Source organism: Mastacembelus armatus, chromosome 6, assembly GCF_900324485.2.
Source record: "Mastacembelus armatus chromosome 6, fMasArm1.2, whole genome shotgun sequence".
NCBI classification, from domain to species: Eukaryota; Metazoa; Chordata; class Actinopteri; order Synbranchiformes; family Mastacembelidae; genus Mastacembelus; species Mastacembelus armatus.
In genome coordinates, this window is record NC_046638.1 from 18,258,405 (window position 1) to 18,282,435 (window position 24,031).

The window sequence follows — 24,031 nt, forward strand, 5'->3', positions numbered from 1 at the left end:
GCAGTCCCAGAAAGAAACCAGCCAACACACACACACATAAAAACGAACTTGAAGGCAGAGCCTTTTCTTCATCCCCTCTTTGGCCATCTCTCTCCTCTCTCTTAATGTGTTTAAGTCATTTCAGGCCAGGAGCTCTGCCTCGTAGTAGTTAGTCATTTCCGTCCAGTCTTTCAGGTGACTGGTTGCTTTGTGCTCCAGGTGGAATTGGAGTCTTATCAGCAGCAGGGCAGGGGCCCAGTGGCCACATCACACAGAATACAGCATTTTCACCAACCGCATGACTGCCCCACATGATTAAACCCAAACTTGACCGTCTGTGTCTCCACTATATTTGTGTGTGAGAGTGTGGGAGGGAGACAGAAAGCTCACAAACGTTGCATTTGACTGTCTCTTATCTACAGTTTGAAGTCCAGAGGAGGATGATGAGCATAGGATTGCCAATGATGTGCATTTGTTTCTGATCACACTGCCTGTGTCTCACTATGTGCAGTAGACGCACAATAGTATATATTTATATATATATTTGTAAAATGGCTTTTTAAAGCCTATCTCCTTTGCCTGGGCTGGCTGCACAATAGATGATTTTCAAATCTTCACAGATTTTAAAGACTTGGGAGACCACAGATATAAGGACAGTTTCAATTGATTTTCAACATCATAATCCTCTGAACGCACACACTAGACAGACCAGGAGACCACAGACCTGCTGTTTGTAGTGAGGATTTCATGCTGGGTATTCCACAATGAGATCTCACAGAAACGTGCATGATCACATGTGACTTCGTGACCCATGCCTTTTCCTTGTCTACCCTACTGTGATATGCCTTGTATGATGTGTTAAAAAGACACTTGTGTTGTTGCCATAATTTTACCAAGCTTGTCTGAAAAAGACTCAGTGCTCCATTTGGCTCAGGTTGTGCTCTAATGCACTGCTATGTTTGTAAGCTTCTCATTGGCTGTTGTAGGTATTCTGTCTAAGCCTCCCTGACCAGGAATTGAAAATGTCAAATGTTTGATATTTACGTGTGAGGCTCCAACTCGATCAGGAGCAATAAAATAATAAACACCACAAACCTGACGATTATTTAGACAATTGGTTTAGACAAGCCTCGAATCAGGCCACTGCCCCATTATCACTGGAAGGGGCAAATTGAGCCCAACATTGGGCATAAAATTGTCTAGTGTGTAACCAGCTATAAATTTAAATTCCAGGACATCCCACTGAGTCCTGTTTTTTTTCCAAAATGTTTCCAACAACCTCCAAAGTTTTAGATGTTGTTTTTGTACTAGACTGCCACAGCCTTGCAGGACAAAAGGGCCAGCAATTCCCATGTGGATACAAACATAACTTCCATTTTCAAAAAGGACATTGTGTTTCTGTCCTCTGAGCCCTAAATGACTGTGAATGGTTCAAAGTGTTTTTAAACAAGCTTTGGATGAATAAAAAGGGGAATAAAGAAAGGATGGAGAAGAAATCAATGTTTGTCTCTCTTCAGATAAATGCATGGAGCCAGGCAGTGTAAGGCGGTAAGAGGGTAATCTGTGAAACAACAATACCGTGGGCTGACAGGAGACACAGTAATCTAGGCTTGACCACCGCTATCCTTAAACAGAGTGTTCTGTGTCTGAAAGATTACACTGTAAGCTTTGACACCATAATGGTCCTGACACACACACATGGACATGCACTCACAGGATTGCTTCTGCCTGCTGCAGACTGTGCAAGGGTATCCCTGTTCACAGTGTAGTCTTTGGTGGAAACTTCACTGGCAGAATATTTTGATGGGAGTCTGTCTCAGGCCTGCTGCCAGCCATGACCAGAGTGGTGAGTTGGGATTGACACTGAAAAATAAATGAGATGCACATTGAGGAATCAACAGTGGATGATGTGAACAATATTTCTACTGTTGTGTGCTTTTTGTCCTTGCAAGTGTTTACAGTCCTTTGGTGAAATAATGTTTAGGCAATTTATTTTCCTTGTATTTAACTGTGGCTCATTGGACTGAGCAGCCTATTAACCATTGTCATGGCTGGTTTGTGGAGCACAGGTGGGCATGGAGGTGCAGTGGAGTTACCTTAATGTAAAGTTGGCCCATGCTTATAGGCAAGCAGGCAGGTAAATAGCAGATAAACAGGAAGGTACAGGAATAGGTTCATAATCATAACAGGTAACACGTGGGCTGGCAAAAACTAGACTCGACAGCATAAACTGCATGAAGGACCAACAACAACCTGGCAGGGAGTAGGTGTGACTTGCTGGTAACTGACTGGACTAAAGGGAAAACTAGGAGCAGGAGTGTTGACTTAAGTTGGCTGTATGCAGAATGGCAGTTCAGAAAAGCTCCACATGGAAGCAAAATCATGAGGAAGTGAGAATGTGCCTGCCTATTTATATCCTGCATTGTTTACATCCATATTTACTAGCTTGCAGTTGTTGTCTTCACTATCTTTCAAGAAGACAGTGTCACCATCAGCTGAGCTGTGTATAACTGCCCCCATGTTCACCATGTGCACAATGCAAGCAAAACACGGATCCGCTTGTAATAACATTGTTCCATAGTAGTGAAGTGGTGAGAAAATTTAAATCTTTCCCCATACTCTGCTTTTTCCTCTTGTCGCTGTGTGTTCATGAGGTGGAGTCTGGAATCAGGTTGAAGCATTATCAACTCAGACAGGCACCATTGCCTTAATTGTCAACACCTAAAGTAAATTTGTACTTGTTCATCTCCATTCTTTTCTCACATCTTTCTGCCAACTTGCAATAGTGACACCTCTAAAATTCATTTCACATTCACTCTGAACATACTTATCTAAATCAGATGATAATAGAAAATCTTCATCTATGCCATCGTCTCTGAGTCCGTTCTGATTTTATAGCCTCTCTAATCTGTTTTATTCCCTAGACAATATTGTTATATCTATCTCTCCTAACAGTTTGAGGCATCTGTAAATGAGGGCTCGACGGGGGTGGTGGTCAACCTGACAGTAGACGACAGAGATGATCCAGCCACGGGAGCATGGAGAGCAATCTACTCTATAATTAACGGCGATCCTACACAGAGCTTTGAGATCCAAACCAACCCAGACAATAATGAAGGGATGCTGTCAGTTGTCAAGGTAAAGATTATGAGATTTGCAAATGCTTTTCTGTTTGCTGTAGATAACATAATCATCCTTCTGTTACCTTGCCTTTTCTAATTTTCACACATTCAGCCTCTGGACTATGAGGCCACGGCGTTCCATACTCTGCTCATCAGAGTGGAGAATGAGGATCTTCTGGTTCCTGATGTTGGCTATGGCCCCAGCTCCACAGCCACTGTACATGTCACAGTCATGGACATCAACGAAGGCCCGGTCTTTTTCCCTGACCCCCTGACAGTTACCAGGATGGAAAACATCCCTGTGGGCAGCTTTGTGGCCTCACTCAATGCTACAGATCCAGATATATTAGAGATACAGAGCATCAGGTAAGCCTTGAAGTGTGACTAATTGAAATCGAGCTGCAAAACTGTGCTTGTCTTGTGTGTAAGAAAAGATAGAAAGAATGAGAGAGCTTGTTTGTGCTGTGTGATTGAACGTTATCTGCTGTTATTTGCACAACAGCATTGTCAATAATGAGCTTTCTCATTTTCATTTAGTTTCATTCTGTTAGGCAACATTAAACACTGAGCACTTAGTTTTCTTCCATATAAGGGCAGTTTTGTCATGTCAGCGAGGTTGGCATTATTCTCAGTGGCAGATGATGCTACAGCAGCAAGGTGATATCACATTTAGCAAAATGTGAAAAAAAAAACACAGTTTTAGCTCTCTAGTGTCAAATTCCTGCTGTTTTGAGATCTCGATTTGTTTGTCACCTCTCATATTTTTGAGCCCTCATCACTCCATCTTTTTATCTCCTCATCTGTTTGCCATCTGCTTCATTCCTACATTCCCTGTAGTGTTCCCTTTGCCTGATTTTTTTTTTCTGTAGGCTACAGCAGAAGAAATATACTGTTAGGACGGTTCACCCAAGTTAACACAAAAGTCAGAGTGAAGCAGTTCATTAACTTTAACTCTTACAGAAAAGCCCCTGTCTCAAATATTACCATCATCATAACAGGAAGGCTATTAGTTTCACTATGTGCTACAATAAAAAATGATTCCTATTGCTGCCAGAGGGAGTCCTGTAGCATGTGCTGTACTCCTTTTACAAGATGGAAAACTCATCATTGCATTTACTGGCTTTCAGGCTTAATTTATTCTCAATTTATATTGCTTTTTTTCTGCACCCTTGCAGTTATATATCATGTAAAAACAATGTTAAATAAATACATGTGGGATAATAATGACTCTGGGAAATCAAAGCCACCAGATCGTGACTTTATTGCTCAAATTATTGATGCAGCTTTATGCACTGTAAAACATAGTTCAATATCAAAAGCTACATAACATAGACTTGTTCCACTGAATGCTGCGTAGCAGTTAGAACCTGTGTCTATAAAATACATGAAAATACAACTGGGTCAGTAATACTTGAAGTCTTGACTAATAGGGTAGCTTTTGTTTTGTACTTGGACTCTTTTGGAAAAAGACATAGAAACACTCTCTGTTGAACACTGTGGGTCACCTACCCTAGGTCAGAGGCTAATGTCTATGGTGCAGGGAAAGTGCCAAAATTCAGACAACTGGGAAATCACAAGAGGCTATATCTATGTCAAGGCTGGCAACTGATTTGGTCACTGAGAGGCCGGCAGTGGTAAATGAGAAGCCGGCTACCCACTCTTGGTAACCCAATGGTAACTCCCATTCCTCATCGAGCGACTCCCATAGTTCAGCAAGCAACTCCCATTCTTCCCTCGGTAACCCAACAAATATGTAACTGAGACAGCCAGTCACTAGCATCTCTAGGCTGGCTACTAGACTACCAACTCGTCCAACTCATAAGCATACCATTAATTCTTTAGGCTAAATAAGTAACATTTTAATGTAAGGTATTATTAATTAGCTAATGCATATCTAATGTTAGTGCCATAGCCAGCCATGGCTAGCAATGTTCCTGCACCGAGTTTTTCCATCTGTAAGTCCAATTGAATAAATACACATCTATTTTAATCAGTCCAGGGCTTTCTTAAAAAGATTTTTTTAGGGCTTTTCATGCCCTTATTTTGAAATACTGCAGGTTTCAGAGAGTCCATTGGATCGAAGCAGGAGTAGAGTAGAGGTGGGAGCCCTGCAAGAATGGTCATTGGTCAAACCAGCACTGTGTCTGAGTGGATTGTGCATAGACATAGCCAGATCAGTGAGACTGCTGCTGCTGTTCTACTAATGTGCTGCTCACACTAAGCTTCCTTTGTAGACCCAGTCTAAGAGGGCACAGCGATGCTAGCAGATTTATGAGGTGTTATTTGTGCAGAGGTGGTTTGAGCTGGTTACTAAAACAGCATGCTAACACCACTTCTCCATGTGTTCGTGGTTGTGCCTTTCATTTTTCACCCCGAAGATGGCAATCCTAATTTCTTCAAGTAGAGCCACAATGCACAGCTAAAAATCTTGTAGGCATTCTTTAGCAGCTTTTGGGCTTCAGCAACCAGGCCTTACCACATCCACTGCTCCAAACTAAAAGGTTTCCAGACAAGCAAGTTACAGTGATACGTGTCATAGAAAAACAGCACAACATGATTTTTTTTTTATATGACTCATTAAGGTTAAAGGAGGTTAAAAAGTTTGGCATATGTTTATGTTTCTTCACACATACACACAATTGTAAAATTTGCTTGTGGAGTTTTAACCTATATTGATCACTTCAGTGCCTCTGTGAGGTTTCATCTATGTATAGTCACAGAGAGCTCCATGTTGTTGATATCATCTTCACATCTCTGACTCATCTTTCAAGTCATAAATCTGCATCTTTCTATCTTGATACTTCCTGCAATGCTCCTCTCATCTCTGGCATACATTTCTGTATCCACTTTATGGTCTCTACATTAGTTGTCATTCATCCTGTGACATTTTGCCAGTAACAGTGACTCTGAAGTGTTAGAACTGTGACCTGCAGACAGGTTGAAGACATGTTGAAAGACAGACAGAGAGTATAGGGGCCGTGCACAAAATGAAAAACAAAACAAAAAAAAACCAAAAAAAATCTGTTTACCGTCCTCTCTCCTCCCCTGCCTGTCTCTGCATAACTGTGTAGGTGTGTTTGTTTGTGAGTATGTGTGTCTCAGTGTGTCTGCCCCCTGGGATGCGTAGGTCAAATGCATTTGACATGGAACACAATTGGTCTGACTTGCTGGTCAGAGTCAGTAGCTCTCAGTGTGCAGCACACACACACATTGATGTATGTGTATATTTGTGAGGACCAGGGACCCATTTGTTAACACTTGAATGAAAAATGCAGAAAAACAGATGTATTCATTCCTACTTTATATTTTCAATAATAGTCTAGGGTCTGCACATTTTTGCCAACAGCATGTGGTGACACAAGGGGACATAGAGTAAAGAAAGCTAAATTTGCTAAAATGCTAAATTGATTCACAGTGTTTAAATATATGCATTAGATTCAACAGTTAAACCTTACAAAGAACTATTGTTACCTGGGGTCATCTTAAAATTCTAATTATTGCAGTTGGTGTCTGTGCTCTTTAACCTGTGCAAATCTGCCATCTGTGACATTGCTGAAAAGGCAGCTTGACCAAAAGAGGACTCAGGACCATATAGATAGGATTACAATTCCAGTGGAAGATGGGAATCAAATATTTTTCATGCTGCTTTAACGAAGCAAGAAAAAGTGCCATTGCAGGTGTCGTTTCATCCAGTGCCAAATTACAGGAGGCAGTTCATCATACATTCAGCAGAAAAATCCTCATTACCAGCTTAACTGATTAAACCCAGTAAAAGGAAGCTCACACACACAAACTCTAGAGACACTTGCTGTGTCCTCATTCTATACTATACACTAATTGTTTTGGTATACAGTTTTAACAGCTAGTACACAAAAATAGACATACTTAGCTCTTATATAGGAAGTCATACAGTACATGCATCAATGCCTGTCAGTCAAACTCCGACTTTGTCTTTCAAAGTACAGAAATAGACATAAAAATATTTTCCCCAGGATTTAATAATTATTTTGAATTTGCTATGGCATTCATAAATCTCCTTCACCACCTTCCACAATCAGTTTGACGGTTTTCCAGCTGTGAGCAGCTTGGGCACAGCAATGTGTGGGAGAAAAGGCTCCATCAAAAATCAGGCATTTTTAGTATGCATACTGACATTTTTGAGCATATTTTGCCACTTTTCCAATGTCAATGCATTACAAAACATAGGACACACTAACTTTACAAGACCTCTAAGATGGTAAAACCAGATACTTACAATGTTTGTATGTAGGTATGAATAGGCATAATAGGCATAATATATATGCCTAATGCCTAATAAGGAATGGGGATAATGGCAGATTTTAACATAATCAACATTATCATTTCATTGGTTAAACCTGTGCTTTAAGTATAAACAATGTGACAACAAACCAACAGTACTAGAACCCTAAAACTTCAGTAAGTCAATGGAATTCAGCCTTTATTATTTAATTATTAGAGATTAATTAGAGATTAATTATGTTTATATGCTTTTCCTATTGTGGCATGCAAAACTATCTATGCTAAGAACAAAATTAGATTCGATTAGATTAGATTAGATGGATGAATTAAATATCAGAAGATCTGAGAATAATTTGATGTAACTGAAACAACAACAGGTTTACATGCAGATAGTGATTGTACCAGCATTCAGGTGACCTGCAGATATAGGAGGCTCACAGAGGACAGGTACCCAATGGGTTACCAATCACTGCAGTTTTCAGATACATATTTTAATGATGGCTGAACCGAGATCAAGCCTTGAGACAACTTACCTGCTTTGTGAACATTAATGGAAATGTTAATTAAAGGTCTAATCAGTCAAATTATGGCAATAATTGATTGTATTTGAAGTTGGAGACAGCAGGAATATGCTTCACAAAGCTGTAGCAAGTTAGAAATGGCTGTGCCGTAAAATGCTCTCATTAGCCAGGTTTCTCACCCAGAGCCAAGCAGGGTTAAGCAGCGCTATCTCATTATCCAAGTTATTAGACAGCTTTCCTTTACCTATTTTTTTCTTAATGTTGTTGAGAAGCAGGTTATTTTCCTGCAGGCCTGTTACATTTCACCAACTAAATAAATAAAGTCTGTTGCACTTTGACCACAAACACTTTGAAGTATCCTGGACTCTGATGAGCCTCGAACGGTCTTGCAGTCGTTAATGAGCTCATCGCTTTTCTCCTCTCTCCTTTTATAGCGTCGACAATGTGAAGGGAAAGATTTTCTGGAGGAGACGTAATTAAATCCTAATGCTGAAAGAAAAGTTTCAAACAACATCTACTGGTCACGTGAATCACATGATGCAACTATTAATAGACTTTTAAAATGTTAAATAGTTTTAATTGCAACAGTGCTCAGGGCTCAAAAGATTTATGTTTTTAATTTACCCTTTGTGGTACTGTAGTGAAAAGAATATTTAAAAGCAACAATAGAGGAATTGGCCTTTTTTTCATTTATCATTATGTGCAGCTCTTTCCCTCAAACTGACCTCAGCTAGCCCTTCCTCTCATTCACCCTTCACAAGTTACATAATTGCAGCAAATATGAGTCATTTTAATCCTGTTGAGTATTTCGGTATTTAGGCCAAATCATTAGGCTCTTCAGGGATTTATCTCATGTTTTTTGCTGAAGAAGGTTTTGAGCCCCCTCAACCGGCTTTAGTTGGGCTGTAGTTGAGGGGAACGGTTTTATGAGTCTGCTGAAGAGGAGGTCTGTGTCTGACGGAGGTCTGTGTCTGACGGAGGTCTATGTCTGACAGGGAGAGTGACGGCGTGGAGATGGGAGATGGAGGAAAGTTGGACTCACTTTTGACAAAAGTTTATCTGTGGTAAACCTCTGACTGCAGAAAGTGTTTTGCTTGGTGCGTGGGCACTTGACAATGAGGAAATGCATTGCACTTCAGGGTAGTTTTGTACCCTGAAATTTAAAAGTTTAGTCAGAAAGTTTTCTCTTGATACTTTAAATCCTATCGGAAGCCTGCTGCTCCTGTGCCAATCCAGTTGGCTGTGAAGAAGGGAGCAAATAATCTGAAGTGTCATTAAGAAAGTTTGACTAATTTAATTAGCTCTCACTTCACCATCAGTTGTCAAAGGAATCATTGATGCTTGGTGGAAAAAGGAGACTGTTCAACAGGAAAGTCTGTGCTGAGTTTCTACTGACATTAACAAGACGAGAGAGTTTTACTTTTGATTTATTTGTTTTCTTGTTATTTTTTCTAGTTCACCATGTGTGGGTAGTGGTTTTCTTTTTCTAGTGATCAGAGTAAATGTTTATCGCTTTTGTCTGCTGAAACAAACCAGACAACAGGACAAAGCAAACCTGTTGTTTCCTAAGATTTTTCCACCACATGGAGAATCTGTAGACAGATGAAACAGAATGCCTTGAACAATGGATGAATAGATGAAAAACTGGCAAAACATTTCCACTGTTTCAAAAAATACACATTGTCAGATAACACCTTGCATCCCAGTTTAGCCAGGGCTCAGAGGTCACCAGGCTTGGCCACCTTCTGACGACTTCTCTGTCTCCTCCAAAATACATTTAAGTTGTTTTCTTTTACTTACTTTTGAAAATCGAGGGAATTTCAAACAGTTGGTTCATACATTATTCAGAAGCTACCTGTCTGCTTTCACTTTTCACTCTGGTCATATTCAAGTTAAAAGGGATGAGACTTAAAAGAAGAGGGAAGGGGAGCCAGGATTTCAGGCATGAAAAATGGCAGGTAGCTTTGAGGAGCCAAGAAAAGGAAAGAGATGAGGAAGGAGAAAGTGAGAAAGATCAGACAGACAGATGGCGAGGATGACAGTATTTGTGAAGGAGGAAAATGTTGAATGCTACAAAGGCTGACCTAAGAGAGGTCAGACAATGTGATCATCTTCAGAGCTACCTGAAATTGTCACTGTCTGTGCAGGATAACTAACAGAAAGAAAGAGAGCGATAGTGAGGATGCAGGACGTGAGAGCAAGATGACAGCAAGACATACCAAAAAACTGCACTGCTGAGAAGCAGTACTGTAATTCATCTGCTGACTTTCGCAAGAATCTAATAGCACTAGTAGATTTGATTGGCTGATATGCTTGGCTAGTTAAATATGCTGGTTGCTGCAAAGTGCACAAAGGCATCAGGGATAAAACAGAAAAATAAATAAATAAAGAGAAACTCAATACTCATTCTGACCATTTATTAACTAATTCCAGAGTTACCCCAAAGTTTAAAGGGGCCATTTAACAGCAGAGCCCATTCATTTGACCTGAAGTATAAATGTATTTATCCTACAACCACTCAGTCGTCTGTGTGTAGGCTAAGTCATCAGAGGTCAACAGGAATAACTGTGCACTAGTAATAACAGTAGTGGAGATTTTTAACAGTTATCTTTTCATCACATACAGTCTGGGGAACTGTCTTAAGTACTAAACACAATTCAGTTTTTCAGTAGTTTGATTTATGATAGTTCACATCAGGTTTTAATGATTCTGATTCCATAGACATACCAACAACAAACCTTTCTGAAAGCATTGTTCTCGATCATAAACACACCATTCTTTTCTTTCCTTCTTTCTTTGTTATTGTCCACTCTTTTTAGAGGCTTTGACTTCTATATCGTTGCTCACAAGATGCTCAGTGGTTTCCCGCTACTGAATAGAAACTCTTCCATGAATTCTTAAAAGAACTTTTTCACCCAGTATGATGGCTGTGGTAATAGAAGTGCAAACAATAAAGGTGTTGCAGGACTCATCTATAAGTTATGTGAAACACAGGAGACCTGCAATTAATGGCATCTATTACTGGTGTGGTTTGTATCACTTTTAAATTTACCTTTTTCATTTAATCTGCTCTGTAATTTTGTTAACACACCCACATATTCAAACAAATGTTTCTTTATGCCATGGTTCATGTCCAAAAATAAACCAGGATGTACTTTAGATGTTAAGTCATTGTTTGTAATGCACATGCATCAGTAGGAAAAATCAATTCGCATTTGCTGCTCTTTGTTGAAAGAAGCCAGTGTGCTGGAAATGTATGCAATTTACAAATGTGTGTAACCTCTTTAACTATGGTGGATTATGAAGTTCAATAATCATCTGGACTGGGTCTTTATTGTGCCATTATGTTAGCACTGCTGCCAGTACACCACAGTACAGTATAAGGCTATGTTGATACAGTACAACATTTCATCATCTAAAAGAAGGAAAAGGGGGCTCTTGGAGACAACTTCAACTCAATTTTAATATCCTGCAGAACAGGACTAGCTGAGTCATAGCATCTCCTTCATTTTCTACTCTCTTCCCCCTGTCCTTCTGGGACGTAAAACTGATTATAGGCTAATCAGATGTTTACATTTATTTCTCATTTCCAGCAGCTGAGTAAAGGCATTTCAAGAGCATGGTAAAAGAGAGAAGAGTGAGTGTGTGGGAGAAGGAGAGAGAGACTGGGGGCAGGGAGAGCCTGAATTCGTACAGTCTGTATGCCAGGAAATAATTAAAACAATCCTAAAAGATGCCAAGAGGAACAGGGAGAGAGGCATGCTGTGCCATGAAGCAGGAGCAAATTGCTTTTCTTCCTGTTAATTACAGGGTTATGGTTTTCAACTGATGCAAAGAGGTGCTATTTTGCACCTTATTATGATAATAACTTTTTTGTTCTGTGTTGTGTTACTCAAGCTTGCTAATTTATGAAAATGATGTTACACAGAATGAGGACTACACACTGGTGTCACTCTGTGCACGTGCAGATATACTCCTGTACAGAGCCAATGTGCCTTCTCTGTGCACTCATGTGTCAAAAGAGTGTCCTTGCATACTCCCTTCTGTTCCTGCCAGATACTGACAATGCACACCTTTCATTCTCTTCTTTGATTTTCAGCCTGCCATCTTTTTGCGTTTGCTCCACTGTTGCTGTTAAGTCAACACACTGGATCTTTGTTGAGCATACTCGGTGGAGCATCTGCAGTTGTAGAGTGAAGTTGGCAGACTTGGCTAGACTTTACCTGGCTCACAACAAACAATAGTCAGCTGGCTGAAATAAGCCTTTGAGAATTTTTGAGGCTTTTTGAAGTTGTGTAAAAGATAAATCAAATGTAGGTTCAATCCCTGTTCATTTACACTCTTGCCTGGGTCTGATTCAAGCTAGGATGGGTTACAGGGACAGGCAGCGAGACTGGCCTCCATAGAGATTTGCAAAGAGGAAGTCAAACGTGAAAAAAAAAAAAATCACAGTCACAGTCATTTCCAGTATTCAGACAGGATAATTTCTTTCTGTAAATACCAAATCCATCGAGTTTGCTTGTTTCTTTTTTTTTTCATAACTCAATAATGACTAAAGCTATTTTAATGTGTTTCTGCAAACTGTTCCCTGGCCACCCTAAGTCATTCTTTGACAACAGACGGCTTTCTAAGAGCTGCATATTAAGGAAAGAGTTTTTACCACTTTAATAGAATACTTTTACATTGTGACACTGTTCCATCATTAAAGCCTTCAGGGTTTTTCATTAGCATGCATATACACAAACAACAGCTTTGTACATACCATAATTAAATTCCTTTACACCTTTTGCTTCTTTACACCTTTTTCTACATGTTTTTTCTCACTGGAATCTGTGCACAGACAAACCCTCGACTGGATCTGTGTGACAGATGATTGATGCAACATGTGCCAGTGTTTGTTTTCCCCCTTTCGCAGCACTGTCACATTTATTTCCCCTGTATAAACCTGCTACACTTTGCTGATACGGACCAGAATGTGAACAGGTGTGACACAGGTAATTTGCCCACATGGCCTGCAGCAGTGGTTGACCAAAAGTGGGCAGCCCAGCTCAGTTTAAAATTGAAATCCAGTCCAGAGTGGCTGACCAAGCTCTTTGTAGGAAACCCCAGAGGAGTAATATTTTTTTTTATGCAGAGTAGCTTCACAGCTTAACTTTCTCTTTTTCTCTTTGTCTCTGTGAGTCTGTGCCTCTGCCAATAAGTTGGTCTGAACAGGCTAGATCTATGGTCACATTATCCATTTATAGCATGGAGACTTTTGCCTTCATAATCTGCATGCCACTGCACTGTTTTTCAGTTGTTATTATCATTTATATATTTCCATGGGTTGTTTTACACCTTGCAGCAGTTCCAAGTCTTTTTCAGTACAGCGCAAGTCTGGTGAGAATTCTTATGTAAATTGGTTGTGTTGTGTCCAAATTTAATTTAGAGAAAATTGTTGGTGGCGGGTACATTCTGGCACTGAGCGTTGCAGGTGTATGTGTGGGTGGGTTCACAGTACACTGGGAGAGCTAAACCCATGCAGGACTCTTGAGTGGCAGCTCACATGGCACCATCAGAGAAGTAGGACCAAGAAGCGATAGGATGGAGTTGGCAATGGAGAGAGGCTTGAATTTGCTTTCATTACACACTTACTCACATTTCCAGTGTCAAGCATCCCTGCCTTATCTCGATTCTCAATCCTTGTCCTTATCTCACTCTTCCTGCTTGGTCCCCCTCCCTCATTCTTTCCCCCTGCCACTCGCTTTGCTAGCCACAACTTTGGATGAACTGTACAATTGTTACACCAAACGCAAGTTGGCACAATCCATGTCCTTTTACTGATTGATGTCCCCATATCTATTGCTGACACACACTCAACAGCTCACAACTAGAAGAGCACTGGCTCTGTGCAGTCCCGTTTTTCTCAGTAAGTTAGTCTCCAATCACTGGAAGATCTTGCTGGCAAAAGAAGTAGCAAAATCTGATAGAGAAACAACTAAAAACAGTAAGATAAAATAAAAGGCAACTTAGAGTGAAGAACACAATGGAAAGTTAAAGAATTTGGTGGAAGAGACTGGGATAGTGAGAGAAATGCATAATACCTTTTCGCATGCTGTCAATTGCCATCCAAGTGTACGAGTGTACAGTTGCAGTGCACTGCGGAAAACTGAAAATGGGATCACTGACACTAAAAATAGCACAGTTTGGGTGGGGCAGGTGTGTATTTCTGTGTGTCTTTAAAGTGGGTATAAGTGAGAGAAAAGAGAATTTGCATTGAAATAAAAGTTCCATACAGTAAATTAAATTTAGTTTTATAATAGAGTTCCACAGGAGTACAAAACAGTCAGCTTATCAAATGACTAAACAGAGCAGAGGTGTGTGACCTTCTACAGGCTTTATAGACACGTGCTTAGAGCTGTTTTAATATTCAAATTGAATGCTTTTCCCTTAACCTCAGATGGAATGAATTATTATGCTTTAAAGCCTTGTAGAAGCACCTGGGTATACATGTTGCGTCTGAGCCGTTTGACACTGATCTTTATCTCATTATGCATCACTAGCTTCTCCCTACTGGTGGGCATTTTAATCAGTAAAATAGTAGTGTAGCTTCCAGCCTTTTTGGTGCCCCTACCTGTATTCATTATGTACCGTTGAACAACTCACAACCCCTGAAAATGAAATTACATGTGCAGTACCCTGATTTGCAGAAGGTGTGTGGGTAATGAACCACTACAAGAAGTGATGTTTTCCACACTGTTTCATTTGATTGAAATAAGACCAAAAGCAAAGTAAAAATGATTCCACAATGATTAAAACAGTAATACAGATACACTGGGGTTGTTGTTTTAATCTGATGCAAAGAGGTGTTTTGCATTAAGAAAATTATGTTATGCACAAAGAGATGGAGAGTCTATGCGGTATGTGCAGGTACACACTTGTACATACAGTAGCTGGTGTGTTTCTCTGTGCAGTCATGTCTCTGTCACTACTTCAGATCAGTTTACCTCCAGGATATACATGATCTGACCACTAATCCTGTAATGTTATGGTTGTGAAACTTAATGTTTAACATTCATGCCCCCAAAAAAGCCAAACGGCCTCAACACAGCAACGGGCTCAGCTTGAATGAGGAGATGGATGAATTCAGTGTATGCTTTGGGAGTTTTTTTGTGGACTCTAAATTGCTCTGTAGCTCTGGATGTTTGTCTGGGGCTGTGTGAACAATCAGTGCCTGTTAGCTCAGGTGAGTGTATGACTCCCACTGTTCAATTCTAAGAAGCAAAGGATAAATAAAAAAAGGAATAATTAAACGTCAAACACTGAGGTTATGGGGCAATCATAACAATTATTTAAACTTACCTTTTTCTTTCTCCCTAATAATTATTTTTAAGAACATGTAATTATATTCTGTGTTGTCTCTGATTTGTACAGTATGGTATCCACCAAAGACAGCAGTGAAAGTAGTCAGATCCCTTCTCATTCTGTAAGTTTCATTGCCAAAGAAAAAGCTATGTTTCCCAACAGTCTGCACTCAATAACCCATAATGAAACTTTTGAAAATGTATTCAAGGTGAAACTAAAGATCTAATTTCCTGAAGTATATGTGTACACTCAAAAAAATAATCATGCCTAAAATGTTGACTTTATGTAATTTAATTACATGTAAATTTTCCATGCAATATTACAACATAAATTCAAGGTAAGGGATCTCATTTAATGCAATGTTTTTCCTTCATGTTGTGTTGATGTCAATAAATTACAACTTCGTCAGATAGGATTACATTACGGCAAACTTTCACATAAACCTTATGTGTTTGTTCAAATATTTGATGTAAAGGTAATGAGAACTTCTGCATAAACCTTATGTGATTATTCAAGTATTTTACATAAAAGCAATTTATGTTAAATTGGTTATTAAACATCCTGTAGTAAATCAAAATGCAATACAAAGCACAGTTCAGAGAACTTTATTATTATTATAACCTAAACATTTTTTCCATCTGCTACTCAAACTACAAATTATGCATCGACAAAACATTCTACTGCCATGAAACCTGAGTAAAAGCTGGATTAAAATCTTCTATGGTTTTCCACTGTACATTAAACCCAACAGTACTCAAGGAAATCAAAGGCCTAAGCCTTCTACTGTATTCAGTAATTTGTAGTAACAGATTTTTATCTTTATCTGAGAACTAAATCACTGACCAGGTAAAATTCAAATGTTAAAAATGTCAACACCTTAAAACTTTAAGGAACACGAATTACATTTAACATTTAACCCCCTGGGGTCGACGAACGCGCCAACGCATTTTGATGCATCTTCTCCTGATAACGCCGAAACAAACTTAAATTACTCCGAAATATATCATCCAAATCTGTAAAGGGTCTACCTTTAGTTGTATACCATCACAATAATAACAAAACGTTGTGCTTTTACTAAATAAAGAAAGCCGACAGGGTGCGGTGTCTGTCTTTTCTGTCTCTGTCATTTCTCTTCACAGACGCGTAAATAAAATAATCAGAATCTCAGCAAATACTTGCCTCATAAAAATAAGAAATATATGACTAGAAAGCTTGAAATGTTTTCTTTTAAATGAAACAATTCAAGTCGAAAACAAATCATCACTTTTTATTTAATCCATATGAACGTAAGAAGTATGTTTTCTCCTGTCTCACCTCATTACGGTTTACCCAATGAAGTGGTGGTGTATATCACTACATTACAGATTCAAGTGAAAAAAAGTACCCTATTACTAACTGAAAGCTCAACTAGTTATTATTTCAAAGATATTTTAAAAAAAAAGAATACTAAACGTCTCACCTGCTGTACCCTAGAAATTATTGTAGCAAACAGAGAGAATTGTACAGGAATGAAAAAAGAAAAAACATTCCCCTGTGCTGACATTAGTCCAAAAACATCCTTTACAGTTTCCAGATTGACTTATGCTGACATATACTGAGTGTCACTCTGCAACATTTAAAACGGTAATTGAATGAGATTTTCTTAGAAATAAAGGAACACATAAGTCATTCATCTACCAATCAGTCCATGAAAGCAGTTTTAGTTTCGCTCTCCATCTATAACCAACAGTTTGAAAGCAAAAAATGACCAATGGAAGTGGCAACAAAACAAACTGTTTCACAAAAGCACATTAATTAGTGAGGGGGCTGAGTTCCGATGGGTAGCTTAGGTTGAGCGCATAAATCAAACCAAAAAGCATGATATCTTCACAGGAAATGCTTCTTAGGTTGTTTAGCAGTTCCACACCCTCTATCACCACTCCAACATCCTCTGGCTGTTCGTCTTCGTCTGCTCCTTCTTTAAGCATCACATAAAGACCCATTGTGGTCTGTGTGATTGCACTTTTGGCATCCTCAAAGTTGGCACTCTAAGGATTAAAAACAAATTGACCATTTGTAAAATAAAATATCCCAATACTGAATTAATCCTGAGAGATCACAATAAAATATCACTACTTACCAAATGATGACACTGTTGCTGTCCTCATTTCAGTAGGCACACAGACTTTTAAGGATGCAGTCCCTCTTGAGTTCAGTGTCATCACTGCAAAAGAGGGGATCTTAATGTCTTGTGTAAGACAGTTTCCAGGACATTGTTCCTTAGAGTTTTATGAAGTGGAGAGATGTTCCTCAATTCTCACTAGCCTTGAGGTAGAGGGTGGCATGCAAAGTTGGGACAGACTCCAATTACATAACTTGCCCACACGCTCATGATACCATGCACACCATTGCTTTTTTAAAATAGAAATAAACACAATGTAGTCTAGTTAATTTTTGCATATATTCAGTGTGTTATCAATACTCAGTACATACATAAACAATGAACCCGGGGTCGAAGTGGTGCTGTTAGCTCCTGCTAAACTGATAGCAGGTGCCAGTAAGACAAGACAAAACCGAAGTTACCTAGCTAGTTAACACTTGCCTAAATTCATCAACGTCTCAAAACGTAGATGCCACATATCAGTCATATTCGTCTTTGTGAACCCCGAAACTGTAATTTAAGGTAATAGAGGGCAAAAAACTGAACTTACCTTATCACTTGCCACTTGAGAAGTCGACAGCCATATGAGAGTTCCCGCTAAAGATGTTACCTTTTGATCATTTTTTTGAGTGTAGTTGAATAATGTCCTCTGGGGGCTCTGGAGAAAGATTTCTGAAGTTTAAACAAAATAACTCTGATGATGTCATAGTGATGTAATTGGGGTTCTTGGTCCTGTTATAGCATGAAGAAAGTTGAGTTGAATCATGGGACATTAAGGACTCAGGGTATTTCGATCTTGATCTAAGAATCAGGACATCTCAGCCTCTGCTGCTTCAATTTTTACCCCTTTTTTCAATCTCCTGCTTGTATGTTTCTCATCTGAAAGTGCAATATTCTTCACTGGAGTTGTTTCCTGTTTAAAGGAACAATACTTTTGTGCTAAGGTCACAGACTTTGCACACCCAACCTCCTCCCTAAGACCTCTCACTATATTATAACAACATAACATTAGTTATGTTTACTAAAAAGTAAATTAGTTGTCAATTTCTACAGTGTGCATTTTAGTCTTTCAGTATTAGTTTATCCAACAAACCAATCTGTATTTAAGAGAGGAAAGAGCACAAACTACGTGGCATTAGAGGTGCTCCGTCACACAACCACTACTACATAGAAAAGATTCCAGCAACATATCTTACTTAAGTGAAATAAACTGGGAAATAATCAACATTGATGCAATGAGCTTTCCTTTCCAGCACTCTCTACTTAGCTCTTATCCTCTCTCTAAATTAGCTGTTACCAACAACGAATTGTGTTGCTCTTATTCTGTGTATCCCACCCACACCTGTTATTGACACACAAACACGCACAGATGCACACATTGTATGCTGTCATTGTACTCCTGATGTAACCGGATTACAAGTGGGCGGAAATCCTCCTTCCTCACTCCCTTTCCCTGATTTCTTTGAGTTGTCTCAAAAAACAAGAACAAGGCTCAGATCAGAGTTATAAAGAGCTCATCTGTTTCAACCCATCGACGAGGATGACAGCAAAGTGCTGCTCTCAGATAAGACCTTCTGAATTAGCTGTCAAAATGAATTATTTACATCTTCAATATATATAGGTTAAGACCCTTGTCTTAGTTGTTATTTTACGTCAGTTTGTTTTTGTATTGTCTGCATTACATTATCTGCACAGATTAAAGGCAGAATATTTCAAGACTGAATCATAATTAAAATGTACCCTTTGTTTTTAATAAACACTGAAAGGATGGCTTCTCAGTGATGCTTATGTAAAGGAATTTCTAAAACCCTCATGGGTTAGTATTGTGTTACCCTCTGGCTCTGGATCACCTCTAATGAGACACCTTGACAGTCCGACAGATGCAGTGCATTCCTGCCAGCCCCGACCAGGCTCCTCTGTGTCCTCTTACTGCTAAGGGCAATCCCTTACTGAAATATACACGCTTACGCACACACACATTCACACACAACCCTTGCCCGAGCTCTGGTGCCAGCTATAGCAGCTCAGAGTAGCCCCCAAGGGCCTAGCCCTGCAGTTCAGCGTGAAGAGTAATATAACAAGCAGCTCTTTCTAACATTGGGGTCACAGTCTGTGCCTCGTGACACAGCACTTTCTGCCACTCAAGCAAAAGTCTGGACAAATCACCTCGCTGTCTTGAAAATGATTTCTTAGTGCAAGCAGAACAAAAAGGCCACTCTTGTGTTTAGTTGTTGGTTTTACTTTTTCACTTGTGTTTGTGTGTGCATATTTAAAGAGGATGTGTGCATTTGCAGTTCAATGAGGAAATGTGTGGTCATTGTGTTTGTGCACTGTCTCATTTACTGACTGATTTGTTTGGGGCTTCTCTGGTTTTGGAGATAAACACGTATAACCAGATATGAATATTCCTAATGGCTTTTTAATGTCTTTCTAATTTGCCCTTTAAAGGGCTCTAATGGACTGTTCCTGTGTTTGCACAGAGAGGAGGAGCAGTGGCTCTGATTCATTTAGTGGTTACCTTTGAGCCTATACAAAAGCAGGCAGGAGCATTACATTTCCTTAGAACTTCTACTGTAGTAAGAAACATAATACCTTGATATTGTACGCTGCATAGCTCAATTGTATCTGGCTGTCAGCTATCAACTCTCCCAAATGTCTGAAAAAGGTTTCCTGAGTTTGAGCTTTAGAGTGAATCTGTGACTTTATGTGGAATGAAAACCAACATTTCAGGGGACATTTTGTGCTTTCTGATTTCCAGTCTTCAGTCCCATGGTTCACACAGAGGGCTTTGTACTTCACACTGAAAGACGAACAGCAGCAGGCTAGAATGTGTCAAAATGTTCATACTCAGGGCATTTTGTAAAATTGTACTTGTTGATGTCTGGATTTAATGGTACACTATACTGTATGTATTTGAGCTGATATCAGAAAACTCAAAAATATCTGAAAACATTATATATTTTAACAAACGATGATTATTATTATTTTATAAATTTTGTTATGAAAGGGATATTTTGCTATTTTAAGTTTGCTATTTTATTTTTAAATACTTATTCAGTTTTTAGTTGTAAATTGAAGCTGTTGCCAGAGGCCATTTAGCTTAGCTTAGCTCAAAAACTGGAAACAGTTGGTGACTTGGTGTCATGATGGTCTTGCCAGGCAGCTTGAGAAACTAATGTTCATAATCCTCCTGTAAAACCACAAAACATGTCACTGTTAGACTGGCTTTTGGAGGGATATAACACATGAGATATAGCCTGTTATTTATTGAGGCTTATTTTACCCTCTGACAAAGAGAAAATAATCATCATGTTAGACAAAGTTTTCAAAAGCATTTTTGACATTTGTCTACCGTAACTTCTTGTTACTTATTAGCTGACATACACACCAACCACAATATATCTGGATAAAACCAGCCAGTAATGTTGGTCAGGCTGTTATATTTGCGAATATTTTTGTACCAGAATATTAAGATGCATACAGTATACATATGTTTGGCCCAATATATTTGACACCAGTTACCTTAAAATCTTTGTTTTGTCCTTATGCAGGTGTGTGTTGTTATACAGTAAATACAATGCAGCTTGTTGTTGCTATACAGTAAAGATGTAACAATGATATGACAGTAACACAGAGTGTGTGTCTGATAGTCAGTGATGGGAGAAGAGAGAAAGTGAAAGTTAATTACATATGAAGCTAGCTCTGTTTTATTGGAGGAGCTGGTTTTATGTGAATTTTCAATGTGTATTTCCCTAAGCCTCTGTGTGTGTGTGTGTGTGTGTGTGTGCGTGAGGGTGTGTGTGCGTGTGTGTGTGTGTGTGTGTGTAATAAATGTGGAGCAGAAAGAGAACGTCTACAATGATATACTGTACAGCACATATCATTATTAATTGTGCATTTAATCTCCCCCCAGTGCCTCTTTTGTTACAGTAAGACATATGTGTTGGTTAACAGTAGTAATCACTGGCAGGGAAAGTGTGTCTGAGTAAGAGCTAGAGGGGAAAGGTGTGAGCAGAGGTTGATTGCAAAGTCATTTCCCAAGGCTTTGTCGTGCTCTGTTAGCTGAAGAGCTCCATTTCAAAGACAATTTGTCTACTGCTGAGCACTTTGACGAAGAGTGGCCTTGTGGTGAAGAAAGTCTGTAGTCTTGTGTGTCAGTATGTGTTAGAGAAACTTTTAGCTTCCTGCGATTGCCTTTTGTGCAGCTATGGTATGAGTGATATTTCACAGTTCAAGAGCTTATTTATGTGTAACCTTATGGGAATGTACATTAAAGTATATAATTACAGTATATATGTGTGTGTAGATTTGTGTGTGTAGGAAAGCAGTGAGCCAGTTCTCCTTAATCCTTCACTTCTGACATTAACACAGATGCAAGCCCCTTCCAATCACCATCTGCCAGCCATCAGCGGCCGGCTGAGTGGCCACATTAGCAGGGTCATGATCCATTCTTCAGCTCATTTTCAAGGCGATGCCGATTTGGCCGTTCGCCCACAAGATTTCTGGAGAGCTCCTCCATCATCTTCAAACCTCAGCCCCTGCAGGTGCCACTGCTGCAGACACACTGAGATGAAGGCTATGAACAGGACGTGTCTCTTGGCCCATTTTCACACCATTTCCTCATTTGCTCAGCACCATTATTGCACCTATAACTATTCTAGTAATTGTACAACAACCCACTTTATTTCACTAAACAACCTCTTAATTGAAATGTTGTCTTCTTGAACTTAAATTGGCAATCTTTCGTGGTGCTTGCTGAAATATTGTCACTAGTAGTACCTTATTAAAGAGTACAATACTGTATAAGTGCACCAGATGTTATTCTGTTATTGATATTAATCAATTGTGAATTTACCACCAGCAAGTGGGGGAAAAGTCATGTTAGTTCTCACAATTTACCAACTTCACTTGGAACACAGACAAACACACAAGGGCACATGCAAATAATGTATATGTAATATTCTTAAACATTCTTAAAATGCACAGTACATTTTGGAACATATCTGCTGTACACAGTGTACACAAAACCATATCACAATGCATTTTACTTGTGCTCCAATTTGATAATACCCTTTTTTATTGATTGGACCTGATTATGGCCAATTTTTTATTTAGTATTGTAGCATCCAGTGAAACACTGTAATGACCTGTTCTTATTATTTCACGTACTCTGTTTTAACTGTTAGTAGTAGTGGACATGTAAAAAAGAAGTTTGCCGTTTTTCTATATTTATCATCATATAATTATTACTTGGACTTGTTGTCTACATGTGCAACATTGCTTGCAAGATTTCTAATGTCCTAAAAAAATAAAAACCCTGGTGTGTTATTTTTTCTGAATATGAATGTTTTTTTTAAGCAGTATTCTGGAATGCAGTAGAAGGATACACTGAATCAGAAAACTATGGAGTACTCAACTGCCTCTGTTGTGTGTTGTTGTATCTATGTGGGTGCCTGTAAGGTGCATGTAACCTAAAAAACATAAAACCAAAATAAACTGGAAAAACAAGTTTTCTGCATGAGAGACTATATATTTAATGCCACGGTGCCTAGTCAAAACGCCTTATTTTTTTCCTTTACTTCCAGGTATGCTGTTCTGCGAGACCCGGCAGGCTGGCTGAGTGTGAACCCAGTCAGAGGAACTGTCAACACTTCGGCCTCGCTGGACCGTGAGTCTCCTTATGTCCATGACAATAAATACACAGCTGTCTTCATCGCCACAGATAATGGTAAGTCACAGATACTGTGTATAAGGCAATTAGAAAACCTTCAGATTATTGGCATTGTTGCCGCATTGTCGTGGATATAATGTAACTGTAACCAGTAGTTAATTAATGAAAGGCTTTAATTCACTGTCCTAAACAGGTGTCTGTCTTAATGCAGGATGTTTTTGTTAGTGTCCTGTTTAATTTTAAAGTGTAAAACCACCCATACATCTAAAGTGTTCACATAAATGAATCATACAAAGTTAGCTTTTAGCGACCACTTTAAACAAACATATTTAAAGTGTTTTTAAGGTGTTACAGTTAAGGTTTTTTATGTGTGTCAGTTCGATAAAGACTCTGTTTACTGCAGTGGCAATGTGCTAGTGAGGCTTCCTAACATGGATTCATTTTGATTTGCATTTCCCTAACCCAGGCATTTCTCCTGGGTTATGCAGCAAACATAAAAAACTACAAGCAAAGCCTGTCCCACACAAACTACAGTACACACATAGAAAGGCCTCACCCTGTCTGTTAGATTCACCTGGCCATAATGAAACTGTCATTTTCCCACGGTGACGGTGGAATGGCCTTAAGTGACACTGCCTCCATCGGACCATATGGTGGCTGGTTGGCTGTGTCAGTAGAGCTGCTGTTCTGAGACTTTCCATGGCAGAGATGAAGGTGTTGAGAGCCCTGGCACATTTCTCTTTTTTCCTCTTTGCTTCTCTCTGTCTCATCACCTCTCTGTGTCTCTATGTGTCTTTGCCCCTCCTCCCCCCTGTCTCTCTCCCTCTCCCTATCAATCTATCTGGTCTCCTGTGCTCAGGGAGAGTCTGGCAGATCCATTAGGGGAGCTGAGAGATTCTATTAGTAGGCAGCAGAATAGCATCGTTGTGCTGGGGAATTCAGCAGCCTTAGAAAGATGAGCGCTGAAAGAGGAGTAATTGTGGGGGAGGAGGAG

General features: G+C 39.3%; 1 protein-coding gene across 2 annotated transcripts in view; it reads left to right on the forward strand.

Moving 5' to 3' along the window:
- cdh13 (cadherin 13, H-cadherin (heart)) overlaps positions 1-24,031 on the forward strand; it is a 365,066-nt gene that overhangs the window by 238,842 nt on the left and 102,193 nt on the right. For both annotated transcript variants that reach the window (XM_026310825.1, XM_026310826.1), the window contains exons 10-12: positions 2,935-3,117; positions 3,214-3,467; positions 22,952-23,094. In XM_026310825.1, the coding sequence (XP_026166610.1) occupies positions 2,935-3,117; positions 3,214-3,467; positions 22,952-23,094 (580 nt within the window). The remainder of the gene's footprint in view (positions 1-2,934; positions 3,118-3,213; positions 3,468-22,951; positions 23,095-24,031) is intronic.